The sequence below is a fragment of the Archocentrus centrarchus genome, chromosome 3 (genome assembly GCF_007364275.1).
Source record: "Archocentrus centrarchus isolate MPI-CPG fArcCen1 chromosome 3, fArcCen1, whole genome shotgun sequence".
NCBI lineage: Eukaryota > Metazoa > Chordata > Actinopteri > Cichliformes > Cichlidae > Archocentrus > Archocentrus centrarchus.
Window position 1 is genome coordinate 13,824,501 of NC_044348.1, and position 17,319 is coordinate 13,841,819.

Here is a 17,319-nt window from a genome sequence, read left to right on the forward strand (position 1 = left end):
GCAGATTTGGTGCTGGGTTCAGACCTCCTGTTCAGCCGGGTCCTTTTTCTGTGGCGTTGGACGGTCTCCCTGTCCCTGCATGGTTGTTTTTGTGTGTGTGTGTGTGTGTGTGTGTGTGTGTGTGTGTGTGTGTGTGTGTGTGTGTGTGTGTGTGTGTGTGTGTGTGTGTTTTTCAAGCTGCTTGGTCCAAACACATGTATGTTTGGTGATTCTAAATTGGCGGTATAGTGGATGTGATAGACTGACACCCCATCCAGGGTGCGCCTCGCCTCTCGTCCACTGTCATCTATCATAGGCTCCTGCCCTGTATGACAGTAGTTGGTTGATGGAACTTACAGCCTGTGAAGCCATTTGTTTCTCATCAGTTACAAAGACAGTTTTTATCTCCCCATGCAGTGCAGCAAAAGTCTGTTTTGCTTCCTATAAACTCAATTAAATTTTGACTTCATATTTTATGTGAAATGTTTTTTTTATTTCATTTGACAATAAAAAACTAGACAATTAATTGAATTCAAAAAATATTTTATCATTGTTTTACTTATTTATTTTTTTGCAGGGTTAAAATGTTTTAGTATCCTCGCGAGCATCCCTGTGTTGTTATTGTATTTGCAGTCAGTCTGAAAGGAGAAGTTGTTATAACAGCATAAACTCACTAAGATCCATAATCTTTACTTTCTTTCCTCTATAGCTGTTTGAAGTGTTTGGGGTTAAAAGCCTGTCAGGCTCCACTGTGTGCGCAGAGTTGGTCACCAGGGATAAAATGAATTCCACAGGAACCAATTACAAGTGGCTACTGCTGGCATAGCATCAAAGATTTCTGGGATGGCCGCTTTCCTGCTGGCAACCTGTTTGCAGTGTCTGTAGTTCTGTTAGCATGGATGACTTTGGGGGAATCTAATCACTGAAAAATGTACAATTTCATTACAAATTATGAGTTCTGTCATTTAGAGTGGTTTCTCGTGAGCACGCATTAAATACAAAGCTGTGCAGGTTATAGCGGAAGGAGATCTTATCGAGCACCTCAAGATGGAGAAAAACCCAAACCATCACCACTATCGTCATTTTTCTGCATTTTCTTCTGTTGCTGTAAATTATCTTCAGGTTTTGGACTTTTGCTTGGATGAAAAAAAAACACGTGAGAATGTCAACACATCTTATAAACACAGACGATGCTCACAGACTTTGTAAACTCGGAATTTTAAATTATTTTAAACAGAATGATGAATAAAGAATATTCTTAAGGCCACAGCAAAACAAGCAAGGATAGGTGAGCTAGATCAAAGTGGAGCGCAGGAGGGAGTAAATAGGTGGAGCATGTGTCGGTGGTCTCAAAAGATCTCTCGGCCTCTCTGGCTCTGAAGGCTGGACCTTGAACCATGAAGGAACATTCCATTCCGATGCTGTGCTGGGACCTCTGACCCCAGCAGCTTTGTTTCCTGAGCTGCTTTCGACAGACACCAGGGGTACAAAGCAACAGCGGGCTCACTTAGCTTGGAGAAGCACGTCTCTGCCATTTGAACATGCCTGAAAACTGCTCCCCTGACCCCTGGCTCGTAATTCATCTCTGTAACTTACACATTACCTTTGCTTGAGATCAATTAAATGATCTGACAGGGACATGTGCACAGGATTGCGGTCAGAGACTACATACAATACGTTGACTTGCTGCTTTCCTGTAAACTGTATTTTACTCTGAAAGCATCAGGGAGACATTTGATTTTCGGTCTTCAAGTGACAGAGTAGAAACCTTTGCGAGAATCCTTTACAAGAGCTGTTTTAAAAAGTCTTCTTTCACTGAGTCCCTGTGAGGTGAGAGGTGATTATTTTTGTAATATAATAGAAAGAATTTGTATCATCCATCTTTAGTCATTTTTATTAATGCATCTCAGTTTTGTTAGTTTTTTTCTTTACAGAAGTGGTTTCATGTCATGTGTTAGTAAGTCGTAAGGCAGACCATTTCATCGCCACAGCGTGAAAAGATGAAACATGATACAAGCAGTGTAATGGCCCTCTCCATTTTCCAGCATGGGCATATTTGTGAGTGGTAAGACAGCTTTAGAGGGTTAGCCGGCTGATGGCGATTTGGACGTGTCGGTGATATGTGCTTATGTCTGACAGCTTATGGCAGAGCCCCTCCCATCCGCTGCAAGGACTAGATGAGATGAGAGCATGACTGTCAGGAGAGTCCATGTTACAGGTTGCTTATGTGTTCTTTGTCAGTAGACATAAATTCTATGAATACTGAAATGCTGATGTTTTAGAAAGGGATTGGTCTTGATTAAAGAAGCGCTCTGCAGTGTGTCACAAAATTTCACATTAAAGATGTGAAATTTGTGACACACTGCAAAATTTCACATTAAAGATGTGATGTCAGTAGAGAAAAAATTAACTGAGTATTCTTAGCTATTTCAAATTAATCAATCCTTAGATTTCCATATTCCTGGGTGAAGATTAATTGACTTTAAAAATTATCTGTAATTGCAGCCCTAAGGCGTGCTCCTAACAGAAGACTATATAGGGAAGATACTAAAATTATTCCTCTGAGCTGCCTGAAAACACATTTAATCATTCTGATCTTGTATTAATCCTTATTGACTGGCAGGAATGTGATTTACAGGAATCACTGTAAAGATAAAGCCTTCATTTAATTTCATTGTTCACTGGACCCCAGAAACAAAAAATTTCTCTCAATTTACGTAAATCCAAAGCTGCTCTTTGTTTATTCAGGCCCTGAATATGGCACTGCGCTATCTGATGGAGCAGATTGCCACTGAATGTAGTATATGCACAGGCTTTGTTTGCATGCGCTATAGGTAGCGGCAGAGACAAAGGGCTTTCATTTCTCACACACCGTCTTGTAACACTAAGTGGTTATGACAGGCTCTGCACTTGCCTTTCCTCTCTCCCCTGCTCTTCTTCCTCTGTGGTAATTTTTTTCTCATGATCTAATGTGAGCTGGTTCCATGTGGTGGGCGGGGCGGGGGGAGTCACACATGCGCGTACAAAAGGAGCTGGGGGTTACAGACTGCATATTACCATGAATTCATCGGGCTTAGCGTGGAGGCGAGCGGGGGCTGGGTTCCCGAGTGAGCAAGGGGCAGTAATATCCCTGGTGACCGCAAGTCAGCTGTCAGCGTGAATGGAGGGAAGGAGGGAGGGTAAAAAGGCAGTGAAAAGAGAAGATGGGAGGCAGACTTTGGGTTTCAGGCATCTCACTGAGAGGATGTGTTGGTGTCAGTGTCTTAATATCACATAATGTGGTGAAGGCAGTTTTCCATACACTGTTAGCAGCTGCCTTCCTGGTTATATCTAAAATGCTCCATGCGCTTTAAAAGCTGCTGTGACTGTAGCTTGCACTGACACTATTCCATATCTCTTCACTTTATGTTATGCAATATTTTTCCAGCCTTCTGCTCCTACATTTTTTTTTATATCTTCAGTGTGCATGTGTGCGTGTTGCTGTTAGAGTTAAGAATAGCATGAAGCAGTTGCTAGAAGCATCTCCCACCAATCTTGTCGCCATGATTGATGTTACAGCATCTCTTCTCGCAGTAATTGAAGCTGATATTTACAGGAATACAGCATCTGTCTTTTGCTTCCTCACTGTCTTTTTATCCTCCATTTAGCCCACTATTAAGCAATGCCCAACAAGCAGGTGGTTTACCCAACCAACACTGTCATTTTTTTTTTCCTCTCATGTCTTCCTCATCAGTCCGCTGCCTGTGTTGTATTCTCTCTTTGCCACGCACTTGATGGCAATGTGTTGCCCAGGATTGTGATTAATGGCCACAATTCAGCCTGATAAATTCCCCTGAGTGGGTGCCAGTTGGCCTACGCAGAGAAGAAACTCATTACTGCTGTCAGCTGAGCTGACGACGTAGGGACGGGTGTGAGCGATTGTACGTGTGCTTGTGTGCGTGTCTGAAAGGGAGGGAGAGAAACTAATTTCTGTGCATATCACCAAGTCTATTCACTTTTTCCGTACAGAAGCCATCGTGTGTGAATAAGTGTGTCCACGTGTTTTAAGCTGAGTGTAAAATTGACAGCATGTCCCAGGGCCGGTAACCAAGTAACATGGATCATTTCTGAGAAATGAATGAGCCTCTCTCTCTGCACCCAATCACTGCAAACTCAGGTCTTTAATGGACAACCTGTGCACACCATTGCTTTATCAAACAACCGTGCTACTTTATTATATCTTACTTATATTTGGTATAAATATGGATACTTATTTTTCTGATTCCCATCTGCCATTCATATATAAAGTTTCTCTTATCTGTAGTGAGATACACATATAACAGGTGATTTAAATATTACTTCTTTGTGCCCTCTGTTAAAGTCAATTCTTGTTAAATAATGGGAAAGAAATTCTTTTTAAAGACTATAATTACCTCCCCATTCTTACTGATGAGTATGTGGCAGTGAGAGAGGGAGGCGGGAAATAAGGAAGAAAGACGTCTAAAATGAGAGTAAGTCTGCACAATATGGATAAGCAAAGGCATGTGCCTTTTTCCTGAGAGATAGCCATCTACATTCATTGACACCACAAAGGGGGCCAAAATGAAGACTCGAGGATGAGCACATGCACTGCACGTATGAAAATTAGCTACACGTGCAGCTCAGGATTTTGGTATGCTGTAATGTTTGAGACACTGGAACCTATCCCAGCTTGCATAGGGTGAGACGTGGGGTACACCGTTGAGAGGTTGCCACTGTCGCAGGGCTAACACAGAGATACAGACAGTTATCCTCGCTCACATTCACACCTATGGGCAATTTAGAATCACCAGTTAACCTAACCCCACTGTAAATAAGATGAAAATATATTTTAAAATCTCAAATATGCTGAAATCAGCCTCTCTCAACTACATCTACATGATCTCTAATATATCATGATTACAATGACATATAAAATCTCCATTAATATGTATCCGTCTTGAAAGACATTGTTCACTGGTCTTTTAAGAAGTAAAAGTTTTTTATTAAATGTGGGACACCATCCATTATCATCTCTGGGTACCACTTCTCATATAACGAGTCAATACCAGAGCAAAGACTTACAGTTCTGTGTGTTGGCTTTTATTTATGAATGCAGATATTAAAAAAAAAAAAAAAGCCAATAAAAAGCTGAATTGTTTCAGCGGATGCGTCTCTTTTTTTGCTGTCTACAGTGACTGTTTACCTGCATTCAAGCAAAGCCAGCTCATTGACTGAATGGAAACCAACATCATAAATCTTGTTTATAGTAAATTATAATTCAGACTTGGGAAATGTATGGGTCTTAATCTAGAAAAATATTAGTGCTTACATTTGCTGCTGACGTTGTTATTGTTTAATATAGCTTGAAGAAGCAATCGATCGTAACAAGAATCCATATTTTGCTGATTTAGCTTTAGCTTGTGCAAAGAAAAATCCTTTAAGGTTTTGATGTATTGGTGACCCCGAATTAAAACTCTAAACCTGTCGCAGTGACTGTTTGGAAGCTGTGGTGCGAGAATTTGTAAACCAGAAGGGACAGTGAGACAGATAAATTCCCAGTGGTAACTGCACAACTGGGGCCCAGGCCCAGTGGACCGCCCTCTTGGGACGTCTGTTGTGTTGTAAGGGATGGAGTGATGTAGAGGTGAGATTTACACGGCTGTTTTAGCCATTTGGGGAGCCAACATTTCAGGGTGCTATGAGATGCAGTGGAGCGCACGGACCAGTCCCGCCCTGCGTCTTTCAGATTCCCCATGGGAGTGCCAGATGTAGGGTCATCCATCTATCCAGGGTTCAGACCAACCCCCACCGCACCCCTCTAAGTTATTTTCAGATGTGTAGTTAATGCTGCATTATCAGAAACCAACACAGACACGCACACACATTGAGGTGTGTCACTCTCAGAAATCTCACTAGACTCATATTCTTTCCACCAGCATATATTGTATTGTATTATCAATAAACAGCAGCAGAAAAGTGAAGACTTTTCGTGAGAGGTTCGTCCTGGCCTCTTCAGAGTGGCCTCCAAACCCAACAGTTGTCCTCAAATGAGGGGGAAGTAATGAGTGTTAAACTGAGGAGAATTGTGATGCCAAATGTTCGTCCAGGTTGTTATTCAGAGCCTGTGCTGTCTGCGGGCCTCGCTAATTTCTGGCTTCACAAAAAAGGAGGCGTAGACCATCCAAAGAAGAATTTAGCAGCATTTCCATTAGAATATAAATCTCATTTAACCCCACATATCTCTAAACGTTCGAAAATATTTCAACAAATGGCAAATCAGGGATTAAGATTTGTAGGGTTTTACTTTTGTGCCGAGAGCATACGGTGAATGAGCTGAATGGGGGATAGCACATAATTCATGTGAATATAAGGCTGATGGGAGAGGCATCTCATTTGAATTCTGAAGCAGAAGTATTGGTGATAATTAGGTATGTGACTTCTGGGGAAGAAGACAATTGCACTGAGAAGACAACCCGGCGCTTCCCAGCTGTAATCAGGTGTGAAAAAGATTGTAGACTTCTTTTGAAGGTGGATTACTGTCAGCAGGAAATGTTTGAAGAGCAAGATTTTGGGGGAAAAAAGGGGGAAAAAAGGAAATCAGAGTTGACAAAAACATGAAAATCATCACGATGCTGGCGGCACGACTGGATGTGTAAATAAAATTTATTCCTCTAAATCTAAATGGATATGAGGCCTCTTAAAAATAGTTTCATTCTTCCCTGAAATGCTCAAGAGAAAGGAATTTCATCACCTTTGTAGATTTACTTTCACCTGCCTCACAAGTTGAAGGAAAAAGTAAGAAATTAACAGCCCAAAACCTGACCCACTTTCAGCTATCAGCTCATTTTTCTTTATTGTCTTCACTGAAAACCAAATATGTTTTCTGTGATGAATATCCAGGACTGTACTGGACAGTGGACAAAGGTTTATAAAAAGACATTTAGTTTGTAAGCATTCAACATCTACACTTCCTGTATCATCAAAATACTTTATAGTTGATGATGACAGGTGCCAATAATGGGAGAATATTCTGATTTACTGAGCTGTTTGTGTCCTCAAGTCCTCGTTATCTTCTAATTTAGATTTAGAGATTTAAGAAACACAAACTCAAGTCAAGACAAATCTTATTTATATCACAGACTCCACATTTGGCTGTGCATTGGCTCAGTGGTTAGCAATTTTGCTTCACAGAAGGCTTGGTTTTGGGTTCCTGGTCCTTTCTGTGTGGAGTTTCCATGATCTGATGTTTCTCCACATGTTTTCTCTGGGAAGCCTGGTTTTCACGTACAACCACAAAAAAACATCCATGCTTATTCGTGGCCCAAGAAACTCTCACAAAAGAGACTCTAAATATGAAGACTTTTCAATGAACTTTTAAATGAAGACTGGTTAAATGAACATAAAACAAAACAAAACAGAACAGGGGGATGGAAATATGTGCAGAATATCACAACCCCATTCTTGGATTCTTGATTCAGATATGGAAAAAAAAATTACATTTAACAGGGAAAGACTGATTTAAAAAATAAAACTTCTGAAAGAGCAACAGAGGGTGACAATATGAGCAGCTGCTCCCAAATTAAACCATTATGTAAACTTGACCTGAGTCCCAGACCCTCCATCACCATGTAGCCCAGTGGCATCAGCACATACATAAACATGGACACCAGGGTCAGATCTCGCACCCTTTAGGTGATCAGTGAAAAAAAGCTCATTTACACTTGAACTAATGACTAAAACTGTATGTGTGGATGAAAGGCAGAAGTGTGCATCTACATCATTTTTGGCAGATCTGTAAAGCTGTGTGTACACATAGTCCTCTTTGATAAAACTCAATCATTGTAAAATTATGCTCATATGCGCGAGCCTGATTTCCATTCCAATCTTTAGTCAAGAATGGATGTAGACACTCCCTTAATTAATCATTTGCATATAAACATGTTGTTTGCCCCACAAGTTATTAGACTCGCCAATGAAAACAGTAGCAAAGAAGAAACGCAATTTCATGGAATGTGACTTTTTAGATGATCATCGGAAAATTGGAGAAAAGGAAATGTGGTTTTCTGAGTTCACGCAAAGAATAAAAACTGATGATTGGAAAACAGTAACTGAGGTTATCGAGCGTGTTGAGTTCAGAGCAAAGGAGCCTGGCAGATACAGTACAAATAGAGGCAAACGAGGTCATCAGACCAATGAATGATCAGCATGCACAGCTGCACCTAACAATTAGCATAATAATTCTGCTAATAATAATCATATTAATAATAATGCAAGCTCTGTGAAATTGGCCATTTTGTTTCTGTTTTCACTTAATTCTTCATTTCCATCTCACCATATCAGGCTTATTCTCAAAAAAAAAATACATTTGCATGGTATGAATCATGCATTAAATAAACACATTCTAATTACACATTCTTCCTTTATGAATCCCATTTTATGGGAGAAAGCATGCGCATGGTTTTTGTGTATGCACATCATTTATTCATCCAGCCCCTGGGCTCTGTGTCTGAGAGGATAAACAGTGCACACCGGATGAACCCCCACGAGACCTTACGTCAGTGTTATTGATATACTTTCCTCTCCTGCGAGTATGTGAGGGTCCCCCAGTGTCCGAATGATGCAAATTTTGTCATCAGGGTGTGTGTGTGTGAGTGTGTGTGTGTGTGTGTTTGTGTGTGTGTGTGTGTGTGTGTGTGTGTGTGTGTGTGTGTGTGTGCATGTGAGCTCTGTGACCTCAAAATAAACTGCAAAGCACCCTACAAGGGCACCAACTGCTCATGCATCCTTCAAGCAGACTTGTAATTATTATAATAAGAACAACAACACATCCACATTGTCCACAGCTGCCTATGTGCACTTCTGAGAGCGTATAATCCGCGTCTTAGACGATGCTGAGACCGGACGCCATAAAAGACCAAGCTTAGGCCCGTGCACCTGCATGTTAAAGAGAGACAGCTGTTTTCTAGAATAAACAACTGAAGTCCAACTCAAGCCTTTGGAAAGCCAAAACAGTTTTTAATCCACTGAAGCCAACTCCGATTGTCATGAGAAGATGTTTGAAGTTTTTTAATGAGTGTGGAATTTTACGCCCAGTTTGTCCTTCAATGATTCAAAAGGCCCGCTGTTTTTGTTCTCCTGCATCAAATCCCTTCTTAATTGCTTGAGAGTCTCTGAATAAACAAATTCTTATTTGACAGTTGTTATTTTTTTCAATCAATAAAAGGAAACAATATCACCAAGATTGACAGCTACAGGGAGACGCAGTTGTAGATAATTTCAAATCAGTTCTACTTTTCGTGTTACGGGCTTGTCTTGTTATTTTAACTCTCCTTTCTCTGTTGTCCTCTCCCAGCCCTCTCACTCTTCGCTTTTCTCTCTTTTGCTCGTCTCTAATCTTGCCCAAGCTGTGCCTGGGAATTATTTGAATAATCCCCTAATTTACAGCATCTGCTGTGCTTTAATGGGTCTCTCTTTAATTAGGGTCTACGTGCAGTAGTGAGCTTTGGGGTTACGGTCTGGAGTGGGAGTACAGGGGGTGGGATGCTGCAGTGGGTGGAGCAGAGGCTGGAGAAATGTGGTGTATGGTGGATGAAACTAAAAGTCACGCAGGAGTAAGAAGAAAATATTTGACAGTTTTTAAGTTACCTTAACTAAGTTGCTATTAATGTGAAATACGTGATAGTTAACTATGTCTTATACGTATTATAATAAACACTGTTTGTTTAGTATTCCAGTCAGTAATAAAGTTTATGACTGTAATGAATAATAATGGATGTATATGGATGGTATAGATAATATCAAACTACTGTGTTTAATAAATGTTCAGGAAAAAATATTTTCATTCAGAATTGTTAGTTTTAGACAGTTTTCTCAATGTTTAATTGTTTGACTTTCCCAACCAAAAGTTCAAAACCTTTTAATTGTCTTTTTTTAGCATCATAAAAACTAAGAAAACTGGCAATGAGGAGGTGAAACCATTGTCATCGAGCCTTGTGCCGCCCCTCATTTATTTATTTTGCTCGAAAACTGGAAATAGGTGCAGCGATTTACTATCCAGGTTATGCTTTTACTGCAGTGGCAGTGTGTCTGGGATCATTGTGATACTGAAAAATGAAACTGTTGCCAATCAGAAACTTTCCAGATGGTATTGCATGGTGGCTCAAAAACTGATGGTACTGTTCTGCGTTCATAATTCCATCAGTTCTGACAACATCATCAACACCACTGACTGAAATGCAGCCCCAAACCATGACAGAGCCTCCACCGTGTTTTACAGATGGCTGCAGACACTCACTGTTGTACCTCTCCTGATCTCCTCCATATATGTTGCTGATGATTCAAACCAAAAATTTCAAATTTGGATTCATCCCTTCATCAGACCTGTTGCCACTGATTTTCAGTCCAATTCTTGTGTAATTTGGAATACCTCAGCCTTTTCTGCCTGTGTCCCTTACTTAAGAGTGGCTCCTTGACAGCCACCCTTCAACTGAGACCATTTCTGATGAGGCTTCAGTGAACAGTAGATGGATCAGCTGAAGGTCCAGATCCATCTCTCAGGTCCTCTGTCAGGTCTTTGCTGGATTTTTTTCCTACTTCTTACGGACATGACTTTCCGATAATGTAGATAGTCTTTTAGGCCTGCAATGTCTTTTTTTGTGCTCCAGTTGTCCAGTTTTCTCAATTTGTTTTAAGGACACACTGCACACCATGCTGAGACATGCCGTGTTTTAAGCCTGTCAAACTGTGTTATCGTTGGCATTTTTCATAGCTTCAACTAAAGAAATGGGAACAAATAATGTGTTGTTGCCACAGGCTGCTGGTAACAAATTGCCTAAAGATACAGTTTAAAATTGTTTTTTAACTAAGTAGTCTGTGATGGGTGGACACAACACTGGTTCATACCTTGAATTAGGTGCCTCTTTATGCTTGAGTGATTGATCAGTCAGTGTTACGTGGCTTAAGAAGCAAACAAAATCATTCCTCTGAAAATGGTCAGGTACAAGGACTGGACTGACAGTAAGTGAAAAGGCAGCCAAAAGACCTTCAGAAAGTCTGGAGAACTATTGCTTAAGAGCACTTAAAGGCCATAAGGAAGGAAAATGAGAGGTGGCTCAAGACTTTTGCACTGTAGTGTAGTTCATTAATTGACTAATTATTTGAGCTCTTCGTGTCCAGGTAATTCAGTACAGTGCTATGACAAATTACTGTACCTTTTATTTCAGTTATCAAAAGAATTTAATCTTCAGCAGACTGGATTTAATTGCCTCAAGCTGAAGGTGTCTAACTGTTCATGATTTTATTTATCGCTTTTTCTGGTCATCATATTTTGTCATCATTGTAGTCATTATTTATTTTGTCTCATTTTTTTCTGAGTGATAACTCTTGTAGGACTGCTGCTCTCTCTACCTCCTACAGGGACCCCTAATAGCAGCCATCAATCTTAATATGTTTAACTTAGTGCACAGAAGCTGCACACTATTGATCAACACAACAAACTGCACACAATCACGTTACCGGAAAGCCAAACAAGCCTGCAACACAAGCAGAAAAGGCTATTATATTCTTGTCAAAACTGTTCTGTAATGTGAGAGGAGAGGTTCACATGTTTAGCTGTTAGAAAAGCAAAGCAAAGGTAGGAAATCCCCGCTAAGAAAAATTACACAGAAAATTGAAGTGGACACCGTGCTTTGTTTGAATGACTTTTAGCTAATCTGTGGGGTTTTTTTTAATGCCATTTGTGGATAAAGGCCTCACATCTTGGTGTTTGATTCAATTACAAGACTATGACTCATTCTCTGTCTATATGGAACAGAGTCACACTGCACAAAATTGGTATTTTTAATAACAGATAAATAGCTGATTTTTAGCTCATTTTTAGCTTTTTAGCTGATTTTTAGCTATGCTAACAGTGTGGCCCTAGGGATGGTAGTGTCCATCTGTTGTGTGGTTTACCAACTAGTGTATTTCAAACTGAAATGGATTAGGATTAAAATTTGTTGGTTATTTTGGCCAACCCCTGATATTCAGCAATAAGATTTAGATTTGTAGTTGTTATCATAAAAGATTATGCGGTAAACAGGGCATGTTTCTTCCCATAGTGGAAAGTAAAGCTGGCAGGAAAAAAAATAACAAAATCGTGTGCATGCAAATTGCCTTATAAATCTTATTACCCATAGAGTATATTGGCTGGAGTGCTTTTAATATAAATGATCAATCAGTTTGGTTCCTCAGCATCACATGCATCTGAACATCTGGTACTTGGGCTCAGGTGGCAGATGTGCAGCTCAGCTCGTGCTTTTGCTCATGCAGGTTCTGACGTTCATGCTCCGTTGTGAAGTATTAACAGAGGAAAATTAGTGAGTGTCAGAGGCAGACAGACCAGACCAGGTGTAGCTCTACCTATTGTAGGTGATAAGCATCGTGTACCACAAACCAAAGTCTGGTTGCGGGGCTAGGGAGGAGGAGGTGGGGGCTAGTGGGGCAGGGAGCTAATAAAATATCACATCTGCATTAAAATGCCAAGTCCAGGGTCCCAGCACAGGGCCTGCTATTTCAGGGATGCCTATTTAAAGGCTGTGGAAGCACAGGCTCTCCATATTAGTATAGCAGCGTACACCATCTTCATTATTTATGGGTCTCATCTCTGGTTTACTGAGCTGGGGGTGGGGTGGGTGCCGGAGTCATCACCGCGGCTTGAACAACATGTGCCTAATGATGTCACAGACTTGAGAGGACCCGTGGGGGTGGGGTGAGAGGTGCGATGAAGAAGTGGGAACGGTTGAAATGTGGAGTGTTGGGGATGGCTGGAGGCAAAGGGAAGGAAGGGCAATGACATTACAACATAGGGGTTCACAGGCAAAGCAATGCACCACAGCTGCCAGTTTGAACAGGACTGCAGGACATCTGCCCCTCTACTGGCATCATTACCTCTGTCATATCACCCACATGTGACCGCAGGTGCTTAAAAAACATGAAAATTTCTCATCTGATTGGCTGATTTGGCCATTGCAAAAAATAGGGCAATTTGGATTTTTAGTAATCATGTTCATTATTGTCTGTGGAGTATTTGTGAGTGTGTTTCAGAGAGCAATAAAGAAATGGATCATTAACTGGGGCCATTCAGCAAAAAAAAGCTTCACCAACAGGGTCGTTTAAATAATCACCATTTAATCGACATTTCTTTACAAGTTTTTCACATGAAAAAGTCACATGAAAATCTGCTGACTTAAAGTTCTGCTGTACTTGGTCTTTGGTTTGTAAATTCATCAACACCGGTTACCATTTTAGCTCATCATTGGCCCTCAAGTCTGATAATCTGCAACAGCACATTTGCACTTGCATTCATATTTCATCCTCTGTGCATCTTTGTGGGAAAAACAGGCGACATTTTGACCTTTTCGAACAGATTTTCATGTTAATTTCGGCCCGATTCTGACTTATTGTTGAATGACTTCATGGTAAATTGTGAAACACACAGCAGGACAGTGCCACTCACTTTTGACAAGATCTGATTTACAGCTTAGCTCCTTGTTTCACATTTCCTCTCTGTGACCTTCCCTCATATTACTCCCTCAATCATTCTTTTGTGGTTGTCACTGAGAAACTGTCAAACATATGTTCGAGGAGCAATCTCCTCACTGTGCGCTTGTGTATGGAATTCCATTTAGTATGCACCCCAGCCATTCTCTCCCCTGTTGCAGTAATTAGACCTGCTCCATTTAAGCCAGCGGCATCATGCTGGTATTGGACAGTCTTTAATCATGTGAGAGTGTCTGTCAACACTTAGCAGAGGAGGAGAGTGAAAAACAATGGCAGAACGGGTCTTGTTGGAGATGGGTGTCTGGATGAGTAAAATGCATTGTTGCCTAGTGCTTTTATTTTCTTTACAGCGCGAGGGGGAGTTATGTGTTTCTGCAGAAGCTGTTCTTTGGATGTCTTTGGCTTTACTAAATCATGTTGGCTTGCTTCTGCAGCATTCACCATAAAAGTCAAACAAAGTGTAGATTATAAATGGCTGTTTTTCTTTAGACTTAATAAAATTCTCTGCTGCATACATTCATCTGTGTGCATGACCCTGCTGTGATTTTTGAAATTGTGTCTGATTTTGCGAGGGTTCAACAATAGCAGGACTGTGGGCCTCCTAGAGAAACCATGTTTTATGCATGAGGGCAAAGGGTGGGGCCCGTTAGGGGGTTGTGTCAGCGGACACACACAACAGCCAGATCAGCAGACACCCTGACTACTTGGCAGAGATGCACAAGAAAAGCTTCTATAGGCATTGGTCCTCCTTTGTCCTGCAGCATTCAAGTCCCTCAGTGTTCCCAGTACACGGGGACAGTGCACAGAGCAGTGTGCATGCATGCCTGTATCTTAATTTGCGACTGCATTTCAAGACAGTGCACATCTTTGATCATATTAGTCATGCTGACCTCCTTGTTTTCCATGTGTCGTTTTCTGAAGGCTTTTCACTACACCACAAGCTTTCTTCATCAGCAGAGGCAGCACCTTCAGGGCTGCAATTCAGTACTTTCTGCCAGTCTTTGCCTCAGGCTCTGTGTCCTGGCCTGCTGTCATACAAAGTATTGTTGATTGCTTTTGTCTAAAAACAAAGTGCAAGTCCAACAAAGCGTTACTTTGGGGCCATTTAAAATATAAAATAATAACTTCTGACAACTTTACGGTGGTTTTCATCATTTTATAAATTGAAGTGTTCCCAAGTTTGCAATTTACTGTGTTAGAAGGAAGAACTGAAAAGAGCTGAAGAGGTGCTATAATGGTGATTTGGTGATAAAATAGTACAGATGCTCACGCTGACTTTAAAGCCATGCACGCTTCAGAGTGATGTTACAGTTTATTAGTTGGAGCGTTGTGAGTGCCATATGGGCCCTTGAGATTGGCATACAAATTGAATTGCCCCAGTAAAATGTACAGCTGTTTTAGTGAGGCCTTATCATAAAGGTGCAAAAAAAAAGTGCTTATGAGAAAAGAGAAACGAGCCCAGATTGTATCTTCAGAGAAATATTACATGCTATAATGCATCATTTCTACTTACAGAAAAGTCATGGCTTATGAAGAGTGAACTACTGGAAGAAAAGTAGATTATCATGGTTTAATTTTCATTAGAGCTCCATACATCTATTCAGAGATCTAAGGTCAAGTCGTGTTGGAGAATGCCACGCTCCTCATTAAGCTCTAAATGTAATAATCACAGTGTTGCAGCCACTGGTCTAAAGTACTGCCTCTATAAATGAGGCATCCGCTCCTCTCTCGCTCTGCTCTTGTCCTTCAGTATCAGTGTTTGGAGTTTGGTTCTTATTTCTATAAAGACATTTTAAACTGTATATTGTTTATTTTCTGGTTCTGTACAATAGGATGAAGTTGATAACATTCAATGTACACACAGTCAATAGGTCAGCAAACAAAATTAATTCTGTATTGGCAAAAAATGGGAAACAAACACCTTGTGCAAAAGACGTCTGTGGAAGAACTACCAGACAACAGACTTTAAGTAATTCGATTACGTCTAAATTTTCCATGTAATTTTGTTTCGTAAGTACAATGTAAAAAGTTAATCTGGTCAAATGAAATTTATTTGATTGGTATACATTCAGTTTCTACCAAGCATATTTTCCTTAATGGTTAATTATTTCAGGAAATAAACCTTTGATTTTATATATTTTAGTTGCATTTTACTCAAAATTGTTGCTTCATGTTCATGAGGGCAAAGCCTTCTAAGTATTGCTGCCTTTCACTTGCAGATCCTGCAAGTAAGTAATTTAATGCAGGCTACATGTTGGTATGGGGGGGGGGGTTGTGTGTTATGAAATAATAAGGGGTCTGTCCCCGTTGTTATGCTAAGTTTTCAGAGAAGCCCTTCTTCCTCTAAGTTAATTATGGCTGACATTTAAATGAGTGCACTTCTGTTGAAGAAGGTGGGAGAATTGTGGAAGAAGAGGGCCTCTCTCTCTAATTGAGTTTGTCGCTGGCTCCACCTTCGATGCTGCCTTTGTTCTGCAGGGAGTGGATATGTGAACTGCAGCTGAATGAGGCTTTCTATAGGGATATTGATACTGGTTTGGCTATGTGGCACTGGCCTTATCTATGTCATCTTTATATGTACTGTCGTGCATTTTGAAAAAAAAAAATTTACCTTGCCTACATTCTAAATATTAACATACCACATTCATCAGACAGAAAAATGCAGCTCATCCTCTTGAGCAGGATGCACCCTTTGAACTGTATCGTGGTACCACAGAAATAGATACGCTTTTATGCCTTGAATGTGTCTTACTGTGTGGTTATTTGTATGCTTTTTTTCTTTTTCAGAAGCTTCCTTTTACACATACACACGTATGTAGTCAGAAAGAGCACATTCTGCTTTTCTCTGAGTTGGCTTATGTGAAAAAGTACTGTAAGGTTAGCAGGTAGGTTACAGCTCTCAATGCTGAAGTGCATTTAGTGAATCAGCGCCATTTTCTCCCAAAACCTAAGTGTCTCCATCAACAGGTTTTCTGTGAAATTGTAATACTTACAGTGATCTACTTGTGGAAAAGTAACACAATGAAATAAATAGGACTGCTAAAATAGAATTCCCACAGAAAATGTGCCAGTTACTCCAAGCATCATGCAGCAGTTCTTTGGTAGATTTTCTGTCTCTTTATGTAGTCCAAGATTGACTCTCTGATGTTGCAGTCTGTGGGGGCCACACCATCTGTTTCAGTGCTGCTTTTTTTTTCTGTAAGCAACTGAGCTTGTTGCTCAGTAGCTGTTTTGTGAAGCTATGGCCTAATATTCCACTCTTCCTCTTTCTATCTAACAGCCATGGCAGATTTCCACGTCCAACCCGAGTCGGTGCACGCTGAGGAATCTGGCGTGGCCAGATTTCAGTGCCAGATTCATGGTCTGCCAGAGCCGGTCATCAGCTGGGAAAAAGACAGCCATCCGGTGGACACTAGCAATGAGAGGTTAGATTAAACTACTGCGTGGCCTGCTTGTTTCTAGAAACTGTATCGCTTTTGTTAAAGTTTACCAAGTCTCATAATTTTTTTCTGTCTTTTAGGTACACACTTCTGCCCACAGGTGTTCTCCAGATCACAGGAGTGCGTGAGGAGGACAGTGGAAAGTTCTGCTGTGTGGCCCATAACAGTGCAGGAGTGAAACACAGTGCTGAAGCACTGCTAACTGTTTCAGGTTGGTGTCATTTGAGGAAAGCATGCACATCCTCCCTGTAGACTTTATACTGATCTTCAGGTTTCTGCATCACTGAACAAATATAGTAATTTATACACCTCTGCTTATCTGTATAACACATTTCCTAGACTTTTCCAAACCTATTGTCCT

At 40.6% G+C, this 17,319-nt stretch overlaps 1 protein-coding gene across 1 annotated transcript in view; it reads left to right on the forward strand.

The window, feature by feature from the left end:
• The window catches only part of igdcc3 (immunoglobulin superfamily, DCC subclass, member 3), a 59,641-nt gene that overhangs the window by 14,705 nt on the left and 27,617 nt on the right, over positions 1 to 17,319 (forward strand). The window contains exons 3-4 of the mRNA XM_030726165.1: positions 16,799 to 16,943; positions 17,039 to 17,169. Of these exons, the coding sequence (XP_030582025.1) occupies positions 16,799 to 16,943; positions 17,039 to 17,169 (276 nt within the window). The remainder of the gene's footprint in view (positions 1 to 16,798; positions 16,944 to 17,038; positions 17,170 to 17,319) is intronic.